General features: G+C 37.3%; 2 protein-coding genes and 2 long non-coding RNA genes across 5 annotated transcripts; all 4 read right to left on the bottom strand.

Annotated features, from left to right (window-relative positions):
- Window positions 1-294: 294 nt before the first annotated feature.
- On the bottom strand, window positions 295-9998 carry LOC112554524 (golgin subfamily A member 6-like protein 22). 2 transcript variants are annotated; one of them, XM_025222321.1, is made up of 22 exons: window positions 9874-9998; window positions 8631-8766; window positions 8378-8494; window positions 8166-8266; window positions 7918-7983; window positions 7615-7695; window positions 7249-7344; window positions 6815-6877; window positions 6344-6406; window positions 6043-6138; window positions 5680-5733; window positions 5212-5274; window positions 4859-4942; window positions 4409-4459; window positions 3703-3765; window positions 3219-3299; window positions 2927-2998; window positions 2310-2414; window positions 1910-2035; window positions 1635-1674; window positions 1380-1438; window positions 295-1132 (listed from the first exon to the last, which is right to left on the bottom strand). In XM_025222321.1, exons 9-21 carry the CDS (start codon window positions 6348-6350, stop codon window positions 1420-1422), a joined length of 861 nt encoding a protein of 286 aa, XP_025078106.1. In that variant the 5' UTR covers window positions 6351-6406; window positions 6815-6877; window positions 7249-7344; window positions 7615-7695; window positions 7918-7983; window positions 8166-8266; window positions 8378-8494; window positions 8631-8766; window positions 9874-9998; the 3' UTR covers window positions 295-1132; window positions 1380-1419. The 2 variants fall into 2 exon arrangements, with proteins under 2 accessions (XP_025078106.1, XP_025078104.1); XM_025222319.1 differs by having other exon boundaries at window positions 3219-3302.
- Window positions 9999-11047: 1049 nt separating this feature from the next.
- LOC112554654 (coiled-coil domain-containing protein 18-like) lies at window positions 11048-16650 on the bottom strand. The gene is made up of 8 exons (XM_025222584.1): window positions 16529-16650; window positions 15873-16019; window positions 15463-15588; window positions 14816-14962; window positions 14433-14558; window positions 14005-14046; window positions 13294-13399; window positions 11048-13057 (listed from the first exon to the last, which is right to left on the bottom strand). The coding sequence occupies exons 1-7, from the start codon at window positions 16623-16625 to the stop codon at window positions 13305-13307; spliced, it is 780 nt and encodes a 259-aa protein (XP_025078369.1). The 5' UTR covers window positions 16626-16650; the 3' UTR covers window positions 11048-13057; window positions 13294-13304.
- Window positions 16651-17092: 442 nt separating this feature from the next.
- LOC112554655 lies at window positions 17093-18685 on the bottom strand. The gene is made up of 5 exons (XR_003097280.1): window positions 18621-18685; window positions 18095-18157; window positions 17758-17862; window positions 17465-17527; window positions 17093-17213 (listed from the first exon to the last, which is right to left on the bottom strand). It is a non-coding gene; the product is annotated as an uncharacterized LOC112554655 (long non-coding RNA).
- A 1826-nt stretch (window positions 18686-20511) lies between these two features.
- LOC112553648 lies at window positions 20512-21279 on the bottom strand. Its single transcript, XR_003097090.1, has 3 exons — window positions 21215-21279; window positions 20965-21027; window positions 20512-20616 (listed from the first exon to the last, which is right to left on the bottom strand). It is a non-coding gene; the product is annotated as an uncharacterized LOC112553648 (long non-coding RNA).
- Between the last annotated feature and the right edge of the window lie 242 nt (window positions 21280-21521).

Genomic DNA, 21521 nt, shown 5'->3' on the forward strand with positions numbered 1-21521 from the left:
TTCTTATTTTTCCTATCCTAGAAGGTTGGTTTAATGTACACTTTTTTAAAATAACAGTTTTTTGCTTTGACGCGAACGTTCGAATCAAGTACTATTAATTATCGACTAAGGACGAGAGTGCTTTCTGGCGCTGCACGAGCTGGGGAGTACCAAGGAACCGAAGCAAGCTGCTTTAAAATACCATAAACATGAAGTGGATCACCGTGAATTACCTGTACACGTACACGTACACGTACACGTACACGTAGACGCCTGGACATTTGCTGTCTTTTCTGTACAAAACAACTCTACCTCTTTTCAGGTCTTTATATATTTATTGATATTAACTAAATTTAACTACTAAAAATACACAATAAATGTTAAAAATAATTTACAACATACTTCAGGGCAAAATCATACAACTCCAACCAACCAACCAACCACCCACCACCAACCTGTTATCATCCTGTCTTTCAAGTCGTCAATACAGGCTTCTATGGTGCTAGTAGCAGAGTGAGACTCAGTGACAGTCTTGTAATGTCACTAAATACTCTCAAACACTTCTAATACTATTAGATGACAAGGAGCCATCGATAGCTAGAGGAAAATTCGACGCCAAAAATTGAAAGAAAACGTTCAGTAACAGAAAGTTAGATGATAGATCCGTCATACAATAAGCTTCAAGGGAAAAGAAGGAAAAAAAAAAAAAGAAAGATCAAAGTTGACACCACAAAAACAAAATTTAAAAAGCGTGATGTGCTAGGACAGCCTACAGAAAAACCAGGTGACAGGGCTAGAGAAACAAATGCCTCATTGGGGAAAAAACAAAACAAACAACAACAACAACAACAACAACAACAACAACAACAACAACAACAACAACAACAGGTTAAAATGGCAAGAAAGACGTGATTTTGCAACATAGGCAGAAAGAATTTACAAACTTATCCCAGTGTTTGGTGTTCACTGCTATAGATACAACGTTGTTATGGTGTAGGTATATACAATGGCGGTATGATGTTTTAAAAAAAGTCTCAGAAATGGAATCCTTGACCAGCTTTCCCTAATTCTTAACACTGATAGACGTGGTGTCTTCTGACACGGTCATGTGATCTTCCCCGACTTGACCAGGGGAGCAGTTTGCTGAGACGAACTGGAAAAGCACAACAACAAGATTTTGTATTATTTACAGCCCAGTCAAATATCTCTACGTCTAATTGTCAAAACACACTTATATGGTTAAGCAACTTTTTCGATTGTTTTTAAAACATTTGTACGGAAATCACTCTTGTCACAGTAAAAAATATAAATACACAACATTGCAATAATTTACGTCTTGGGGTAATTGGCTTCTACGACAAACAAGTAAAAAAAAAAAAATGAATTAAGTTGTCGTTTACCTTGATCACTCTGCTTTGTTGTCTTTGTGTATTCCACAGCTTAAACACTATTTCTGGAACTGAAACAATTTCAGGCGAATAGTAATATCAATTTAATATTTATGCATAATTTTGAAGACGCACAAATTTAACTGGAATCAGCGATACCACACACAGACCTACCTGCACCCAAGGTGTTTAACTACTCACGTACGCACGCACAAATCTTTTAAAGTTGAAAATGAATGTAAAAGCTGTATTTATAAAACTGATTACCCTGGGGATTGCTGCTCATGCCTTGATATCTGACTTTGCCCTGAAGATGAAAAACAAACGGACCCTTGATTATATCCCTTATACAAACAGATGATCGTGTATGTGTGTGTGCGCGCTCGTGTTTGGGGGGAGAGCGGACATTCATTCATCTTTTTACATGTACCTAATATATTTTAAAGTATCTAAGTTTTACACATATATATTATTTATGTGCTTGTATATTTTACATACAAAGTTTAATTATGCGTGTATTTCTATTTATGTTTGTACAGTACCTAACAAGTTTTTGATTTGCGTGTCCTTGGTGCCAAGTTGTTGCTGTAATTGTTTAATCTGCGTTCTTGCTCTCGCCAGTTCCACGGCACACTTAGTTTGCTGGGTTCCAACAGCTCTCTCCTGGTCTGCGAAGAAAATGTTCAGCAATTGATATTTTTTAGGATTTATGCAGTTATAGAAATCACAATGTTTACAATGGTTCAAGTAAATGTCACGGAGAATGCTGCAAACAGCTTTTTTTATATAAAAAAAAAATTTTCCCAAACCTGTATTTTAAGTCAGGAAATCACACTGAAGTTACAAAAGCTTGATTCCCCTTTAGTCCTACTATTTCTTTACAGGAAATAGCAACACTGTGGCTCACAGCTATGAAAAACAGACAACCGGAGAGTTGCCTACCTTTAGCTGATCGTCTTTGTGCTTCAAGGACCTCCAGGCGCTCGCGCTGATGGTCATTGAGCTCTCGGAGCTGCGCCACTTCCCGCCGAAGTCGATTCAGTTCATCTACAGGTTGCAGACAGGAAGGACACACATTAACTTGCACAGTTGTTATCACAAGGTCTACACATATATTCGCACGTAATGCTTATCTTCATGCACACACCTCCCCACCCAGCAACGCGAGCTAGGTCACAAACGACCAACTGTTGAAGGGAGACAATCCCTCTGTTGTTTCATGGCTAGCAATACGCTTGTAGCCTCCCTTGTCCCCTGTCGCGGCTGTCCCGTGAGCGAGAACATTTGTTTCTTAGGTCAGTGCAGCAGATCAACATTAATAGTCACTGGTTAAAGGAAACTTGCTGTTCTTGAAGTGAAACATAATTTCAGTCGACGTTGTAAGTCTTTATATCTTTATATCATGGCTAAATAATTGGACGGCACCCACTCTCTCTCCCACCTCTCACCTTCCCCTACGACCACCCCTTACAACTAATACAGAAAGAGAGATGTGCACACAATATTAAAGCATAATTTCATACTAAATTGAGTTTTATACAATTGTTTACACTACTTACTTTGCGCCATTTCGTTTTGTGTGCGCAGTTTTGAGTTCTTCTCCGTAAATTTACTCTGCTGTTCCTCCAGTCCTTTGAACAGATGCACCAGGCAGTTAGAGACTTTACCACGGGGCAAGAAGTTTTAAAAGGGAAAACCAACGGCATGCTTCCACTCAGAGACCATCCATCCACAAAAATAAATAGGCAGACAGATCGAGGAATGGATGAACAGACAAAGGGACTGGTAGAAGACTAAAGCCTAAACTCTCGTGCAGCTTACAAGTTTGGTGTGGCTACTTCATTCATCTACCTTGTGTTTCGCGGAGACCACCCGGAGCTTGCTTCATGAGGGTTTTCCCTTCGCGTTGCTGCAGCATCAGGTTCTGTTCTTCTGCTTGAATAGAGGAAAATCATTCTACAAGTCATTACAAACTTTAGTTCAGAAAGTTGGTACAAGCACAATTTTGTAATATTTCTGTGTAGCCCACATTTTTTGAAATGAAAAGTAGTTAGTTGATATAAAAGTAGGCCTTAAGTCTACCTTGTAGGTATCATGGCAGTACAGAAGGGAAAAGAACAGGAAAAGGGGAGGAGGAAGTTGATAACACTAACAAGACCGCAGAGATCATAATTAAAACAAGACTGCAGAAATCATAATTAAAACAAGACTGCAGAAATCATAATTAAAACAAGACTGCAGAAATCATAATTAAAACAAGACTGCAGAAATCATAATTAACACAAGTAGACAGCACCCATATTTTTAGTGCACATATTTGGCTAAGAGCTGATACCTTTATATTTGGTGCGGTTGTCGTCTCGTATCATGATATCTTCTTCAAGTCTGATTAATTTATCTGAAGAATGAGAGACTGAATGTCAAAATGCTCTGTTAAGGCGACAACAATGTCATTTAGAAATTGATAAATCGACTGTTGTGTAGATTTAATTATATATATATAATTTTAATTATTATTCATATTTCAATTGTCTTAATGTTAAGCTATGTTTATTAGATATACATGGCTGCCATTTTGTAGATAAAAATTAGAAATTGACCAGGGGATGGGCTGATACCTTCGCCAGCTTGCTTTGTCGTGAGGATGCATTGAGACTTGAGAGCATACCTTGTAGGTGAACACTTCATACACACACACACAGAGACAAGGGCGCGCAACTCGATTACTTATGCACAATAGTTTATATGTTTGCTGCAATCATTGTCACAAAGAAAGCCAATACCGAAAGAAAGACACATCGATCAACCTATTTAAGGTTTCAATGAGAATGGGGACACCAGTCTCACTGTGTGACATGGCAGTGGTGTGTGTCATGTCCTGTGACGTTGACAGCAGCTCAAAGAGAGTCAAAGTAGCAGAAGCCAGGAGTTAGTTCAGACAAAATCGGTTAATCCAATCCAGTTTATTATAAAATAATACACCTTGATCAATTTAAGTAGGACCAAACATGTCATTTAAATAAACTTCAATGATGTCTTACCCTCCATCCATTTTGTGTATTTTGATCGTCCTTCAAATGCTTCGATGGACTCTACCATAAAACAGAATCATGGATACAAATATAGACGACAAGTATAATTATAATGTGAGAATGTTTTCCGACTATTGCACAGTAATGACTATTAACGTTAAAAAAAAAAAAAACTAACACCATTTACCATTTACGAAAAGCTACATCATTATAATAGAAGCAAAACCTGGAATAAGAAATAAACACTATGTACAGTAAAAGACATCATTGAAACTTTGGCAAAATCAGTGATTGATTTATGGTAGAAACTGTCTTCTTGAAAAGATTTTTTTATTTTTCTGTTTTTTTAAAAAAATATTTTCTATAATTTTAACAACAAAGATTATTTCATTTCACGTTCCAAGTGAATTTTATAACTAACAAAGACGGAGAGAAGAATTGATTAGTTTAATCACTTACTTTGTTTTTCTTGCAGGTCATGTTCTAGTTGTCGAATTTTAGCTTCTTGTTGTTGTAGAAGTATTTCTTGCTTTGCTTTAAACTCTGAGGAATAGTGCAGTAATCAAACATGGAAACTGTTAACTTGTAAAAAAGTTATCAAACTTTACTTTGTAGTCACAAAAAGCAACTACTTTATTCTTCAAGCAAAAGGTGAGAGAATAGCAAGTATGAAACGCACGCTCCCTCTCACTAAATCACACACACACATAATGCAAAGAGATGAGAAAGGAAATTTAAAAAAAATGTATAAGTGAGACATGGGGAAATGTTTGTAAGAATGAATATAAACTGAGTCTTGATCGTTACGTTACCTCGAGCTTGGAATTTCTGTTCCTCCCATTTTGATCTTTCGTCAAGAAGAGCAGTTATTTTCGCTGTAAACAAGGTAAAAAACAACATCACAGGTGCTGACAAAATATACAAACATCTTTGGCTTGGTTAGTCCTCTGCACAATCTGTTAATCTGTGCTTTTATTTTGAGAACTTTTTTAAAAGTCTGCTTCTGTTTAGTAAAACTGACCATCTAATTAGATGTTTAGTGAAGCTGGCTAATTATGTGCCAGTTTATGAAATGAGAAAGACATTACTCACAATTTACATTCTACTTCATTAAACTTGAATTTTTGTATTTTACTAGATTACGCTTGAAATCAACGACCCAATCGGTTTCACGCAAAGATCTCATTCTATCTTTACAAAAAATGAGTTTTGAAGTTTGCATATGGCTTCAAAGGAGTAGTCCGAGCAAACTGTTAATAAATTCAATTAGCTGTGTGTACCTTCCGCCCATTGCAAGGTTTCTGACTTCTCATGCTTTGTGGTGGAAATGGTAACTGTAACAAAAAAGAGTTGCCCACTGTATTGTCGGACGATGTTTGAGAACTAGTAACCCCTATCCTCTTGTAACTTTAACCAGTTGTTTATTGTAACTGCCGTTTATAAAGAGTTATTCTTTATAGATGTCGTCTTAGTTCTGTGTACAAATAACCACCTCTTAACTGAAACACATAAAATGAAGAAATACAAGCAACGATAAGAGGATAAGGGCTTATTACACATCTCTCCTACTCTCAGCTAAACACGTTCTCAGAATGTATTACTAAAGTATGTAAATCAATAAATAAAATCAGTTTGATCCTGACCCTCGGCTTTACGCAGGTCTTGCGCCAGTTGTGTGATGATGGCGTCTGTATCTTCTCTCTCCATCTGCCGCTGGTTCTGCTGTTCTGTGACAGATTCTAAGACAACAAACATTAAGTCGTTAGAAACAGTCAAAAGCTAGCAAAGGCTTTCCTACACACTTCCAAGCCTTACACTGAAAGCTCAGAGGCATGCAAACTAACAAACAAACGCACAAAGACATGGAGGCAAGCAGACAAACATATAGTCAAGTATGAGAACAGGTTCTAACATGTCTCGTGTATTTAAGAACGGACACAATACCTCTCATCTCAGATTCCTTCTCTTTCCATTTCAGGTTCTGTACTTCAGCAGTTGTCAGTTTTTCTGAAGAAAGAGATAAGAATGTGAGATAACGACGATTAGCTAATTTAAAAATCTTTCTAATCGTTACAAGGACAAGATTATGGACTCACCAGCTAAGGTCTGGGTATTTGATACACTGGGGTGTTATTCTAGTTTTATAAGATGAACCTTTAGAGTTAAATGTTATTTGTAACCAGTGCACTTTAGCTCAGATTCTTTTACAAAATGGAGAATTTTACAAACATGGTACTTAGGACTGAGCTTTATTACCCACATACATATCTGTTTCCTCAGTCTCTTATATATATAATACATGTATATAGTTGTGCACAATAAACAGTATTTATGCATACAGTTTTCCAATCAACAGACTATTGATGTTTTTAAGTATGCTTTATTCCTGTGAAATATAGTTAAAGAGCAGGATACCTTCTATCCATGTTATGAACGCGCCTTTCTCAGTGTTTTGGTGTTCTAACGAGGAGATCTCATCTGTAAAGATAAAGTATCTCTTTAGGGAGCTGTCAAGTTTATTTTCGTGTAATTAAAAGTTACAAGACAAACTTTCTCAAAGGATTTTGATCGAAAGTCCTTCACAGAGCGTCTGAAACAAAAAATATGTATTACACTGGGGTAAAATTGTTAATCAAACAACCTCCCAAACAACAAGAACAACAACAAGAACAACGACAGCGTGAACAGTTAAAACCCAATGTCTGTTCACATTTGACTTGTAAAACATTAATATTAATTTAAGGAAAGCGTGTCAAGTTCACTTGAGCGAGAATAGCTATCAAAACCTTTTCATTCCAGAGTGTAAGGAAAATTGTTAACTGTGAAAACAATTCATCTTTTTCACTAACCCAGTGCCTTCTTTAAATCGTCCTCAAGTTTCCTGAAGGCAGTTTTTTGTTCATTCAGTTGACTTTGCAACAGTGAGCGCTGTTCTCTCTGCCATGCTACACAATCAACATTTCATTGGTGAAGTATAATAGAGTATAATAGACTACAAACTTGCTATCTGACTCAAAGCATCCACTTTATAATGGAACTAAACAGTCATGTCACTGACCCAAACATTATAAAAAGTTTGTGTGAAATGGTTCTTTTTGCTTAGATGCATTATTTTTAAATTGACTTTAGAAGCAATGGGTCCGAGGGTTCAAACACTAATCATTTTATTTAAAATAAATAAACATATAAAATCGTTACATTAGATATAAACATACTGCGTTCCCTCTTCAGTTTTTGATTTTCTCTGCTGAGATTTTTCTTGGTCTCCCGGGGGCTCGGTCTATATAATCTGAAATCTGTTGAAGAAAAAAACCAGAATAATTTTAGTTTAATAATAATGAATCAAAATGTTTACACAATTGTAAAATTTAATCATTCAAAATAAATATGTGAATGTGTATGCATACGTGCCTATGTATATTCAGCTCTCGGTATGACTGCCTGTAGGTCTGCTCTACTGTCGCCTTGTGAGTGTGCGATATTTCACAATAACACATGAATAGTAATAACAAACTCACTCTCTGTCTCGCTGTTGTCATCGAGTAGACTGTCCACAGGATTCTCTTCATTCCTTCCGATGGTTCCTAACATATACAAGTACAAATGTAAAGAAATTCAGTGTATTACTTGGGCAAATAGATAAAACTGCCCTCTCTCTATCTGTCTCTCTTTTTCGCTCTCTAAGGATTTTAAACATCTATAAATAGTGTAGTCTACATTCAGGCCATGTTTGTGTGATGAAAGTCATCATCGTCGCTTATCTTACTGAAACCGGAGTCCTCCCGGGACTTCTTGCTTCTATTATAGAAGACAGGTTCGGGTCGTCTGTCTGCGGCGGTAACCTTCCGGTTGGCGTGCTGGACACCACTGCAAGTCAGGACACTGACCATTAGTCCACAACCCTAAGTTATTGTTTGTTTATCTTTTGTTAATATTCATTTTTGTACACATCTTTGTAAGCAAAATATAACTGCGTACATGCATGATTGGGTAGGTCACGTGGTTCTATGGTGTTGTCAGGAAGTTCTGCATTCAGAGGTATGTCTACTTCGGGAGCCATCGGATCCTCCAAAATGCTCAGCGATTCGAAGAATTCTGAAAAAAAAAATTATTATCGAATAAACTGTTACTTCTAAGAGGGGAACTATACCTTGAACACTTTGATTCTAAGAGTACTGATAAAGAACACCTAGAGTTCTATACAAGTACTGGCAAAGAAACTTTCTCGTACCTTCTTCAATACAGGAATCATCACTTTCGGATTCCGACTGTTCGGAAAAATTGGTTTGTGTACTTTTGTGAACTTTACTCATCCAGGAACCCATGATTGTTCACGTTAGCTTCTTTTCAACCAAGAAGTCACCCACCTGCAGAGAGAAGACAGAGAGAAACGGATATGTTCACTCTGGTGTCAAACTTGCAGTCACAGAGACATTCTGACTGGATTTGAGCAGGATGGTTTCAGCGCGAATCACTCAAAAGTTGACCACATCTTCACTCTTAATTGTGTAATTGATTTTTTTCTTGCATTTTTCATAACAGTCAATAAGAAAAAGCATTGGATAAAATTAACAGGGTTCCTCTGTGTCAAAAAAGTTTTGAATTTTGGTTTATGTGGAGGAATTCTCGAAATCGTAAAAAATATGTATGTAATTGCAGACCACGTGTAAATGATAAAATTCCATTATCTGAGTCCGACCAGGCAAATTTTATCACCGCTACATTGTGCAGTGTACTTAAACGACCCACAAGCATATGTTTCAGATACGGTGGAAGGTATGACAGCTCTGTGAGAGCTCTTTCACTGACCGTTACAATGATGATGATAACAATAATAATAATTAATATACATATCCAATACTTTGTCTAGACAAGGAATCACTTGCATTCACAGTCTCTTTCACGCAGAAAATCTTCACAGTGTCTTTCTACCGAGACGAATTGTTTGGGAATGACTAAACTGAGTTCTCGACAACTACAGATGTTACAATGAACATTTTGTTCATTCACGCTCTCTTCCATAAGTCATGCTACCTTGCATTCAAGGGCGAAAACCCATGCTGCTTGAAAACAGTCAGGGGCGACAACCCATGTCCCTAACAGAGCTACGAGAAGAAACCGGTTTTTCTCACTTTCATACACAATAAATCCTTCGGATGGAATCACATCGAGCAAACCCAAATAATCCTAATAGGCAATCAAAAGACTGGCCTTCATGCTGTTGACGAATCTCGGGTAGATTACCTATCTTACACCCTACAATACAGACCATAATAACAATCAACAGCACGTAGTACGAGACACTGCTTTATACAAATTGGTCTGAATGCAGGTCACCGTCCTTACAGCGGATCTCAGGTGTGTCCATTGTGTGTGTGGTAGGTGGAGGTGCTGTCATATGTGTTTACTTCATGTGTGTCCATGTATGTACAAAGAACAGTGAGATACAAACAAAACCACATCAATTTACTTACCAGACAGGGCAGTAGAAACCTCAGGAATTTCCGCGTCTCGGCTGAATGGCAAACGTCCCACCAGTTCAATACCTGGAGGCTCAGCAATATGTTTCGTGAGAAAACGAAACCGAAAGTAGAATAAGAGCAACTTCCTTATAAGGCCAGGGCGGGTGCGAGTGTGTACAGTTACATTAATAATTTAAGCGCATTTCCAAGTACCCGAATGACTCTAAGGTGAAGCGCACCAGCAAGCCTGTAACAGTAGTTTCTGAAAATATGTTTATAGACTGGAAGTGAGTGTGTGTGTGTGAGAGAGAGAGAACTAACACATCCTTCTTGCCTGCTGTCATTATTGTCTTCCTGGCTGCCACGCGCGTGTGAATCGAACAGCACATTCACGCCACGGCTAATGGACTTTTGAGGTTATCGACAGAATGTTGTTGGTGCAAGAGGTCACAGATACTGGTGATGTAGCATAAGTCGGTAACTAGGGTCACCTGGTGGTGTCAGCAGCTGGTGGGATACCGAGCTCTTGTCAGCAAAAAGCATGAATAACAGTAAAGACAAACGTTTGTGTCAAGTTATCTCCACCATATACCAGAACTTCTCTTTTTAAAACATTTTCCACATCTTTGAGTCACGCATTCAGTGAAGCTTATTTTATTAATTGTCCTTGATAATTTTCATATCATGTGTTTTAGCTTACAAATTCTTAAGAAGTCTCCAAAGACATTCTGTTTGCAGCGCTTCTGGCTCGTTTTGTGGTGATGCTAATCCAGTCATAGACAAAATAGTTTGGCTTTGTTGTTGCATTGTAAATATACATAAATACCTAGTACCTATTGAGTAGCCAGGGTGCAATTTTTCTTGAGATTAAAATCTGTATTTATTTTCAGAATGCATGCAAGCAATCTGTGTATGTGTAGAGTGAGGATGTTGATTTAAAAATAATAAAAACCCTGATATGCTGTTCAGGTTCTAGAAGAGGAGAACTGCAGCATCTTTTGTAAATATTGTCATGCTACACAGCTAAGACAAAAATGACATGAAGGCATGTTGTGCTTATATTGCTTATAGTGTTGATGTATTTATTACTACTTTTCCCCAAAATCCTCTGTCACAACATCTGTGCGGTGCCAGCTGCAATCATCTCACAGATAAAATGCATAACCATAATTAGTTAACATTACTCTTTTTCTTCTTTCTCACTTTATTGATAGAAGCATGATAATATCCAACGGACACCAAAAATTTCCTGAATAGGGTTAATAAATATGTATTTCAATGTGCAAACCTTTATAAAACAATAACACCAGTTTTTGACATTGTCTCTATGCCCAGCATTAATATTTCTACATGTAACTATATACTACTAGTATACAATATTCAACTATCACCACATTTGTCTCTTCAATCATTATGCATACAGGCACATCACAACAAGCATATATCAATATAAGTATAAAATCCAGTGGTGACAAAACACAAAAGCAAGTGTTATTCTCATAAAATGTAAACAAATGCCTCTACCAACTATATTTTCGGATTAAATGCATCTAAACCATGAGCGACTGCAAACAACTGGTACATTATTTTCTATCTAAGTATCAGGTCGGGTGGCAGTGAGAACTTGTATTCAGTAAATCAGACATGGTAACAAACTGGTGAGAACACAAATGGAAGTTGTGATGAAAAATGCTCATATATTTACTGTAATCTGTGATACCATGGCAACCTTAATAAAATGCTCTCCGGACGTTTCCTACCCCTGGCTTAGACGATCCAGTGCTAGTCACAACAAATACAAAACTAAACACTGTCTGCTTTGTTTATTATCAGAGAGAACAATATCCTGGTATGCACAGTCCTGTCCATAACTATATATATATAGAGAGAGACAGTGGAAGAATCTAATCTCTGTTTTTATTTCTAAAATTCCCTGACTCGGACATTGCCATTTTTTGTAAATTTTATCTATGGTTTTGCTTTTGTCATATTGTATCAGTTTATTCAAACTATTTTGTTATTAACATATGTGTGAATCTATCAGCTAGAAAGGAGAGGCATGATGTTTTATTTATACCAGATGCTTTTACACTCATTTTATTAGCTAATCTAGTTGGCATGCTTCAAAAATGTTAAGAATCCTCAGACAACGGTAATCATGAACACCTTTAATTTCGTGTAATTTATGTGTGAAATTATATCTGCAGCTTAAGAAGCATTTGAAAACTTGAAATTCGATTGAAATTACTCGCAAGCTGAAGGGAGGTCACTTTGTATCAATAAATTATCGGTTACACCGGCTACTGTCAAATTACAACAGATAGAAGCAGCTCGAGAGAAAAAAAATTAATGTGCAAGGCATCAATGTGATAACAGAGATAAAGACTAAAAGGGATTACACAAAGAGTAAACAGATAGTGTTATATCACGGTATACACGGTGACATGGTACAATGGGGCTTATATTGGAGCCATTGACTAAAGATAAACTTTCTACTTTAACAATCATTTAATTGTAAATGTTATATTGTCTAAAGACAGGACTCGTCTAACACCTAATGATGGAGCTAACCATCAAATTTCAAGGATTAGACTAAAGCAGTATATCAATGAATAGTATGCATGAATTAAGAAGTTTACTTAGCAATATCGAGGTGTAAATAAAGGACTTCTTCAGCCAGACGGTAGTATCTTGCAGTGGGGTAGGCATTGGGTAAGGAGGGGTTTGCTTGATAGATGACACTCTCATTTGTTTGATGGATGACACTCTCATTTGTTTGATGGATGACATTCTCATGTGATGAGGAGTTAGTGAGGATGGTCCTGTATGAAGAGGACACTCTCATCTGGTGTTTAATACTTTGACATTCTATCAGGTCTGCTCCCTTCCCTTCCTCTGGTGCCTCAAGATATGAAAGTCAGTTGTCAGGGTGTTGGTGGCTAAGGTGTGTCGCCAGTCAGCCGTGCCATTCTTGAAGGTAGCACAGGTAAACAGGGTGACACATGATGGCGATCGTAAAGCTACGACCACACCCACTTACACTCGCAGTCACACTTTATTTTAGCCATTTAAGTTACATATACGCACGTCAAATTACTAACACTGTCTATAATTTAAAAGAAAACACTTAAGCACAAATTTTTCCTTTTTTTCCTTCCCTCTCACACCTGGGAATGCTCGAGTCTCTGCGCTCAAACTGAAACAAATGAAAGAAATCACGAGTTCCGGATATAAATCACTAGATCAACATTTACCCTAAATGTCGAAGACGATGATGATAGTGATGATGATTCTTTTCAGTTAACTACTAGACAACAAACATCAGTACAGTTCCTCACAAGGTCTCCACTTGAAACAGCACAAATTCCACAATGTTTCCCCTTCTAACATACACAACTACATCCACATGAAAGTAACAGAGTTTTCACTTACTGAAGTTATTTTCAACTCAGCGCTGGTAGGGAAGCCCAGGAGAATATGAATAATAAAATTAAACAGAGTAGAAAACCTAAAACACAACAGAAATCCAAACGAAACCCTGGAGAGAAAAACAAAACCAATCTTTAGACAAATGCAAGTTCAACTCTCAACTATTTTAAACCATATTAATAAAATATACATAAATATATTACACTCATCAGAAATACACACTCACTGAAAAATCAACAAAGATATACACTCACCTCAACATTTAAAAAAATACATTGCAGCAGGTTTGTGACAGATGGCACAGAACATACACACCACCAGGTAGTCGACATAAACTACACGTTTTCACCTACAGATCCCAAGTGTAATCAGCGAGAAATATAGAGAAGAAACACATCCCCGTAAATTAGAAAAGGTTCATTAAATTTGCATTGAAATAGAGACAGTTAAACCTTGTCAAAAAGTTTCAGACAAGACGAAGACTATGTAAACTGCAGGCTATTGGAGATCAACAGCTTACAAAACACTTCAAATAACAAACACATCAGTCACAGTCAGTAAACACGTCTTACATGACAAACATACCGACAAAGCGACTATTTCACATACACACATGCCCCAGGGTACAGTTGCTCTCTAACAATACCTGTATTGGTGGTATAAATGGTAACTATAGTGACATGGTTGTGTGAAAAACAAAAGTGGAAGACTTACAGCTCTGATTTCTTAATTCATGCTCCAGCTGACGCATTCTATCTGAAAATTGAAATAAACAAATTTAATATCTAGCATCACTGAAGAAAATGCTCAATAAAATAAATCATGAAAGTACACCTTACCTGGAGTTTGGTGTGCTTCTCTAACTTAACGAGCCAACCAGCGAGGGGAAATGAACAAACGAGCGAATGAGTATTAAAACAATTAAAATAGCTTAAATGATTGAAAAGAATGCTATTTTTCTAATAATAGAACTTACAGGATGTATGGTGTGAATTTTAATTGCCGTGAAAATTGCCGAAAAAAAAAAGATAATGATTTTGGTAAAGCGGACGATGTAGGGCCTTCAGAGTTAAGGAAAACAGCTTTTCGTTTTACAGGAACAATAAATAACATCATTAAGAGGGCGTGAAAATATTCCTCACGTGTAGTTTCCTCAGCTTCTCTTCGACACTGAAAAAGTTCTTCATTCCTCGTGTTAAGCAGAGCCTCAAGGTCTCTATGATGAAGGCGCGCGCCATCGACAGCAGTCTCGAGCTGACTGACTTGCTCTGAAAGTCAAGAGTCGCTTGACATACATCGAACTCTTATGTTCTTACATAAGCTAAGACACATGCTAAGTAACAAACAGTAATCCAACATGTAGGTCATAGGTTTAAGTCCAACACGTGGTACAGTCATGGTTACCTTAGAATTTTATTTTTATATTGACCTGTGTAATGGTGACAGGACAGAAATCTCGAACGATTTTTTAATTGATTGTATAGTTTTTCGTGCAATGTTGCCATTTTCCTTTCGTCTCCGTTACCTCGCAATGCTGCGATGTTTTCGTCACGTGATTGAAGGAGGCCACGTGCGTCTCGTAGCTGTTCTTCAAGTCTCTGGACGTTGCTGCGATGTCTGTCAACCTCGGCCAGCTGTGAGGTGGCTTCTCTCTCCAGCTGCAGTACCCTCTCTGAACAACGACCACACACACAGATACTACCTGATAATGTGCATTATTAATTTTAGTTTCGCTATTTTGGATTTTTATACCTTTTATGTATGTATTTTTTTTATCATAATATCTAGAATTTCTACACATAAAATGAATATGTAAGGCGAAATTGGGTCCCCCTGCCTGCATCAGCGGCCCGGTGGCGCAACGGTTAGCGCTGTTAGCGCCTGTCACCAATACAGTGAAGGTTGGCTGCCCAGAGTTCATTTCTCGTCTCGGGCACGCTGTTCTTTCTCTGCACGTGGCGTCTGTTTACAGGGCTGGCTGCCTTGCCGTAATATAGCCTTAGTTGCTTACACGGCGTAAAACACCAAATCCCCCCCCTGCCTGCATCCTCTTCTAACATAGAACCATTCAGACAATGTGCCATTAACAGACACACTAAACTTGATATTTGTGTAGAAAGTGCTTATCCATTTACAAAACTATTATTCAAAGGGCGTGAAAGTATTCCTCACGTGTAGTTTCCTCAGCATCTCTTTGACACTGACAGAGTTCTTCATTCTTCGTGTGAAGCAGAGCCTGGATGTCTCTATGATGACCTCGCGCGCCGTCGACAGCAGTCTCGAGCTGACTGACTTGCTCTGAAAGTCAAGAGTCACTTGACACACATCGAGTTCTTATGTTCTTACATAAGCTAAGACACATGCTAAATAACAAACAGTAATACTCACTCGCCGAGACTAACGAAAGTCAGCAGTCCACCTACACACGTCCGTGATCAAACCATTTATGTTGGAAATAGTTGTACTTTCCGTCATGGTTGGATCAGTGCCGTGTATATTCAGTAAAATATTTAAACATTGATTGCATATTTTTTTCGTGTAATGTCGCCAGTTTCCCTTCGTGTACGCCTCATGTCCGTTACCTCGCAATGAATCGATATTTTTGTCACGTGATTGAAGGAGGCCACGTGCGTCTCGTAGCTGTTCTTCAAGTCTCTGGGCGTTGCTGCGATGTCTGTCAACCTCGGCCACCTGTGAGGTGGCTTCTCTCTCCAGCTGCATTACCCTCTCTGAACAACAACACACACAAGATACTACCTGATAATGTGCGTAATTATTTAGTAATGAGAAGAGTAATGTCTTTTCCCCTAACCGGCTGGTGCTGTTATTGTCCATTTGTCGAATTGTGTTTTTACACGTGGACTGACGGCTTGTGACAGATTTGAGCTCATGCAGTCATTCTCAGAGCAGAACTTTTTCTTTTACTGGATCTCTCTCTCTCTTGCTCAAAAGCTAGTATCATGTATTTGCTATTTCTTTCCATATCATCTTCGTAACATGGATACGGGTTACAGAGCTCTATGAGCGCCCTGATTATTAGTTAATACTTTGAGATATTTTGCATTCTGTGTGGCTGTGTGTCTGCATGTGCATGCATTCGTACAAGTAAATGTGCTTACCTTACTCCCTACAGATGTGTATGTTTTGTTCCTGTGTGTGAGAAAGGAGATGAGCATATAGATAAAATTTTCGCTTTTACCTACATATAAAATACTATTAAAAAAAAAAAATGAACTACCTGAAAGCTCTGTGGTTTGAAGGATTCGGGCATTTAGCTGTTGCCTGAAATGCTGCAACTCCGTTCTTGCTTCTACCTCCTGCATTTGGTGAGTCATATTCTGCTGTCCAACTTCCAGCAAGTTGTCTGCAAGACCGTTAACAAAAACCGATTATTATTCGGTTGACGGTATGGTGTAGCATATTTTTTTAATTAACATGCACATTTCAGTTCAAAAAGTGTGCAAATGTCAAAAAAAATTTTCAAAATCAAAGAAAAAAAAAGACTTCGTCTAAAGATTTCATTTGCAGCTGTCAGAATCATCCTGACAAAGCTTGATACCTTGAGCGGTTTGCATTTTGTGTCTCCTGAAATGTACCCCTTGAAGACGATTGTTCTCTCCTCTGACCTGAGCGAGTTCCTGGCTGATGGAAGAGTTCTGCGCTAAAATTTTGCAGACAGAAAAGAAAAGATTTTATTTTATATTGAAAAAACTTCACCTTAACAAGGGGGGATACAGAGACAGTGTTATGAGGAAATCTGACAGACCCGGAGTTTGCGGGGAATGGCCTGATCTGCGAACAGGTGTCATATACAGAGAGAGAGAGAAATGGACAGAGACTAAAGCACGTGTGCACACTACCTGCCAACTGGGTTCTGTCCTGGTTAGATGCTTCCAATTCCTGGCGTAGTGAAGAAACTATACCTTTATAAAAACACAAAACCTTTCTTCAAAGTGAAAAACTTTGATAATTTTTTTATATCTTATCTGATATCCTTCAGATATTAGTGTTTAGTAATATTTTAAACTAAAAATTTAAGTGTACACAGATCTATTTAATGAAAGCGGTTCACTGTATCTAAAGTAAGAAAGGTTGTCTGAACTGACCTTAGCAAAAACAACTTCTGACCGGAAATAAGTAATTAAAATGAGTAGAAGATATATAACCTCTGTACCTTCCAGTCTTGTGATTTTCTCGAGGTTTTCACGTCTTTGGTTGGAAAGTTGATCAATAGTATCTTGAAGGAAAACACAAAATGGCGAGTGAGACAAGTTTAATTATCTGTGTAGAAGCCATTTTAGTTCTCACAACAGTCTCTGGTCTATGAGCAGTTCATGTTTGTCTCAGTAACTATGTAGGTTACTCCCAATACCCAGATGATGATGATGACGATGATGATGATGATGATATCAGCATCTCATGATGGAGCTGTTGTTGGTGATACCTACAGTAGCACTTGAAGCTGACCTTGTTTCTCTGCGCATGTCTGTTCCAGAAAGTTCACTGTCTGTGTAAGTCTTGCTTGCTGCCTCATGGCCTCATGTAGCTTCTCTTGGAGGATGCGACAATTCTCTAAAATACAAATCGTAACAACAAACACTGAGAATAAGCATTAAAAGTTTGTTTACACTACAGAAGCATTGAAGAATGACTTTTAAAGAATATTTTATCATATATTTAAACTATCCGTAACAAAAATGTGTCTAAAATTAGAATTATGAGCTCACGAGAGAGAAAAGAAAATAGGTTTATGTAAAAACAGTATAGGAATGGGCCAACTCATCAAGCAGAATGTCCAAAATACCTGTCTTCTGGTCTTTTTCCTGCTGAAGAATTCTCTTCTGGTCGGTAAGATCAGACACTTCACCTAAAGGATTGAGATGTTACAAACTAGTATAATCTAGACAACTCTCCGAGATACTGGTTCGTAAGCGCACATCAGCTTTTGAGAAGAAGAATAAAAAGTACAATAAAAAGAATAGAGCTGAGTATCACCTGACCTCATCACATCGGTTGTAGACATTGTAAGTTACAGAGGAGCCAACACATATGGTAAAATGGCATGCAACAGGCCTTTTAATGAGTGTTCGTTAAGGACAGGTAAAAGATGGAGATGATGTAGACAAGGCTGCGATCAAAGAAATATACTTAGTGTTTGGAGAGACAGTTCGTGAGTAAGCCTACAGCTTATAAATATATATTTAGTAGTATCATCTTTCATATGACGATCCTTCTATCTCAATATCTTCTGTTTTGAGAAAAATAAAGAAAACGGAGAGACAAAAAGAGAGAGAGAGGTGGACAGAGACTTCAGCATCTGTACACAATACCTCTAAGTTGGGTTTCGACCTGTTCGGATGCTTCCTTTTGTTGGAGCAGTGAAGAAATTTTCCTTAACGAAAAGAACGATACAATCTCAAGAATAACGAACTCTTTCATAACAAGTGAAAATATTTGTGTTATTGGATAAATTATTACATATAACAACTAGTTATATCTTATCCGTGTTAAGCTTTGTCAATCTTTTGAGTTTTTAAGATAAAAGGATAATTATTTTCCTCTGTCTCTTCGCTAGTTTTAGTTGCAAGATGACAGGAAAATAATGATCACCTCCAAATTACTGTTAGACATCTTGGCTTGATGTATACATTGAATAAGTGTAAAGGAATCCGCTAAATGTAAGCTTGTCATGTGGACTGACTTCACAAAATATAAAAACTTTTGAACTTAAATAAATTATTGAAAATACGTAGAAGAAGATCTATACTCTTTGTACCTTCCAGTCTTGTGATTTTCTCGAAGTGTTCACGACTTTGGATTGCGAAGTTGATCAATAGTATCTTAAGAAAAAAAAACCCAAAAGGCGAGTGAAACAAGTTTGAATTCCGATGTAGTAGACATTTTAGTTCTTACAACAGCCTCTCTTTATGTCGGATCTGAACAACCGTGGTAGCTTATCAACCCAAGATAATGATGATGATGATGATGGATGATGGTATCATCATCTGATGGTGCAACTATTGTAGTGATATCTGCAATAACATTACACTAAAAGCTGACCTTGTTTCTCTTCGCAAGTCTGTTCCAGAGTGGTAATATTTTGTTTCAGTTTATCGTTCTGCGTCTTGGCTTCGTTTAACTTTTTCTTAAGGGATTGTCCCTGAAATATAAATCGTAACAGAATAGCATTATGAGATGAAACATTCAATTTTTTGTGTGCAACAAAACATCCTTTTACACTGCGGAACCATCAAACAAAGACTTTAAGACTTTCTACAGCGTATTTCGATTTCGAAATTATCTGCGACAGCAAATATGTCTACAAAATCTGAGTTAATAGTTAGAGCTCATGACAGAAAAAAGAGAAACGTTTCTATAAAAGCAACTTAAGGAAAGGTGATAATTCATCAAGTAGAATGTAGACATTGCAAAATACCTGTCTTTTCCTCTATCTTCTGCTCTAGAATTCTCTTCTCGTTGATGAGTTTAGACACTTCACCTAACGAATTAAGATGTTACAAACTATTAGAATCTAGATGCATGTCTCATTCACACCAACACAAAAATAAATAACTAATGAGTCATTACAGACCAATAGTCCAACGATGTTCAATGCACACACCAACACAAATGTATAGTGATTCATTCTACACTAGTTCTAGGGAAATGCAGGAAGACATCGCCTTCCTCCTCTTTTATTACTCTTTCCTCCCTCGCCATGAACACTGACGTTGATACCCACCTTCTTTCTCTCTGCATGTGTTCTCCAGACGAAGGAGATCCTCTGTCATCTGTCTCATTGAGGGTCTTGACCTCGTACAACTGGTGTTGAAGCCGTCTAGAGAGCTCTAGAGGAAGAATAACAGCAGAGCTTACACATCAGAAAAAATGAATCAAATAAGTATTGCAGTATTGTTACTAATGCATGCATTCATCCACATAGAATGAGATTTTCGGAGGAATTTCAGTGACTTTACGAGGGGGAAAATGCAGAAATAATAATCAAGATGTCTCCACGGAAAAAGGACAAGATTGTGATTCAAGGTTTTTTATTTGATTTATCACGCACTTTATATTGTCCTGCCATTTTTTTTAATTCATAAATTATTTTTCTAAATTTCATGTTATCTTCTCTGCTTAACCCTTCTCACTTTTTCTGTTTATGCGCGTGTGCTTGTGTATCTGTGTGCGTGTGTGCGCGCTGATTTTGTCAAGACTAACCTTCATTCTCTCTGTAACCTTTTCTCAGACTGTTTAGTTCCTGAGTCAGTGTGTCTTTTTCTCTTCTTTCTTCTTCTAACCGACTTTGAAGCTGATGGCATTCCTCTGAGGTATATATATATAAAACACAATTAGAGCAAAACAATTAGAAAAGAGAATAAGAAAAGCACAATAATTTTTAACAATTTCCACCATTCTATGATTAATTTGATGAATATTGTTGTATTCGTCGACACTAAGTAAATGTCTAATAAGTTACCAAAGATGTCAAGAGATAAAAAAAAACCCAGCTGGAGTACACAGTTTATATCATTGTCTCATCACCGTTTGAAAATAAAATGGTAAGTAAACTAAACAGGCATTTCTGTATTTCTTTAAAGGCAGAGTTTAATAAAAAGTTTCAAAATTCGGTGATTAACTTTGATTGATTAGTTAAGATTTTAAAAACGGTACCTTGTATGTCACTTTTCTCCTGTTCAAGGTGTGTTTTCCCGGTCTCAAGAGCAAGTAATTTTTCTGTAGACAGTAAATTAAATAATTTTATTGAATTTTATCAAAACTGCAGTTTTGATAAAATTCAATAAAATTTTTTAAGAAGAAAGAAAAACGGTAGACGTAATCTTAAACTATGTTGGATGTGTAAAATCTATACATCTTAAATGAACGTGCAGCTCTCGAGTTAAAATATCAAGCAATTTCATACCCTCCAGCCATTGTATATACTCCTTAGTGCTTGAGTTTTTTGCTTCTTGCTGAGCGATCACATCTGCAACAAAAAGATATATCCAGCAAAATTTAGATAACAGAACATAACCCTGACGACCTTCTCTTTACTCTTCCTGTCATCAGAACAACATATGGCCACATGATGTTTAGTTATTGTACAACGGAACTGTCTTTCCATATTCGCCACCTACCCACTATTGAATCCCTTAAACATGTATTGAAAACGCACCTCTTCCGTAAACATTACTCCTACCTCCAATCCACACGATGCCTGTCCTTTACAA

The sequence above is a fragment of the Pomacea canaliculata genome, linkage group LG13 (assembly GCF_003073045.1).
Source record: "Pomacea canaliculata isolate SZHN2017 linkage group LG13, ASM307304v1, whole genome shotgun sequence".
NCBI lineage: Eukaryota > Metazoa > Mollusca > Gastropoda > Architaenioglossa > Ampullariidae > Pomacea > Pomacea canaliculata.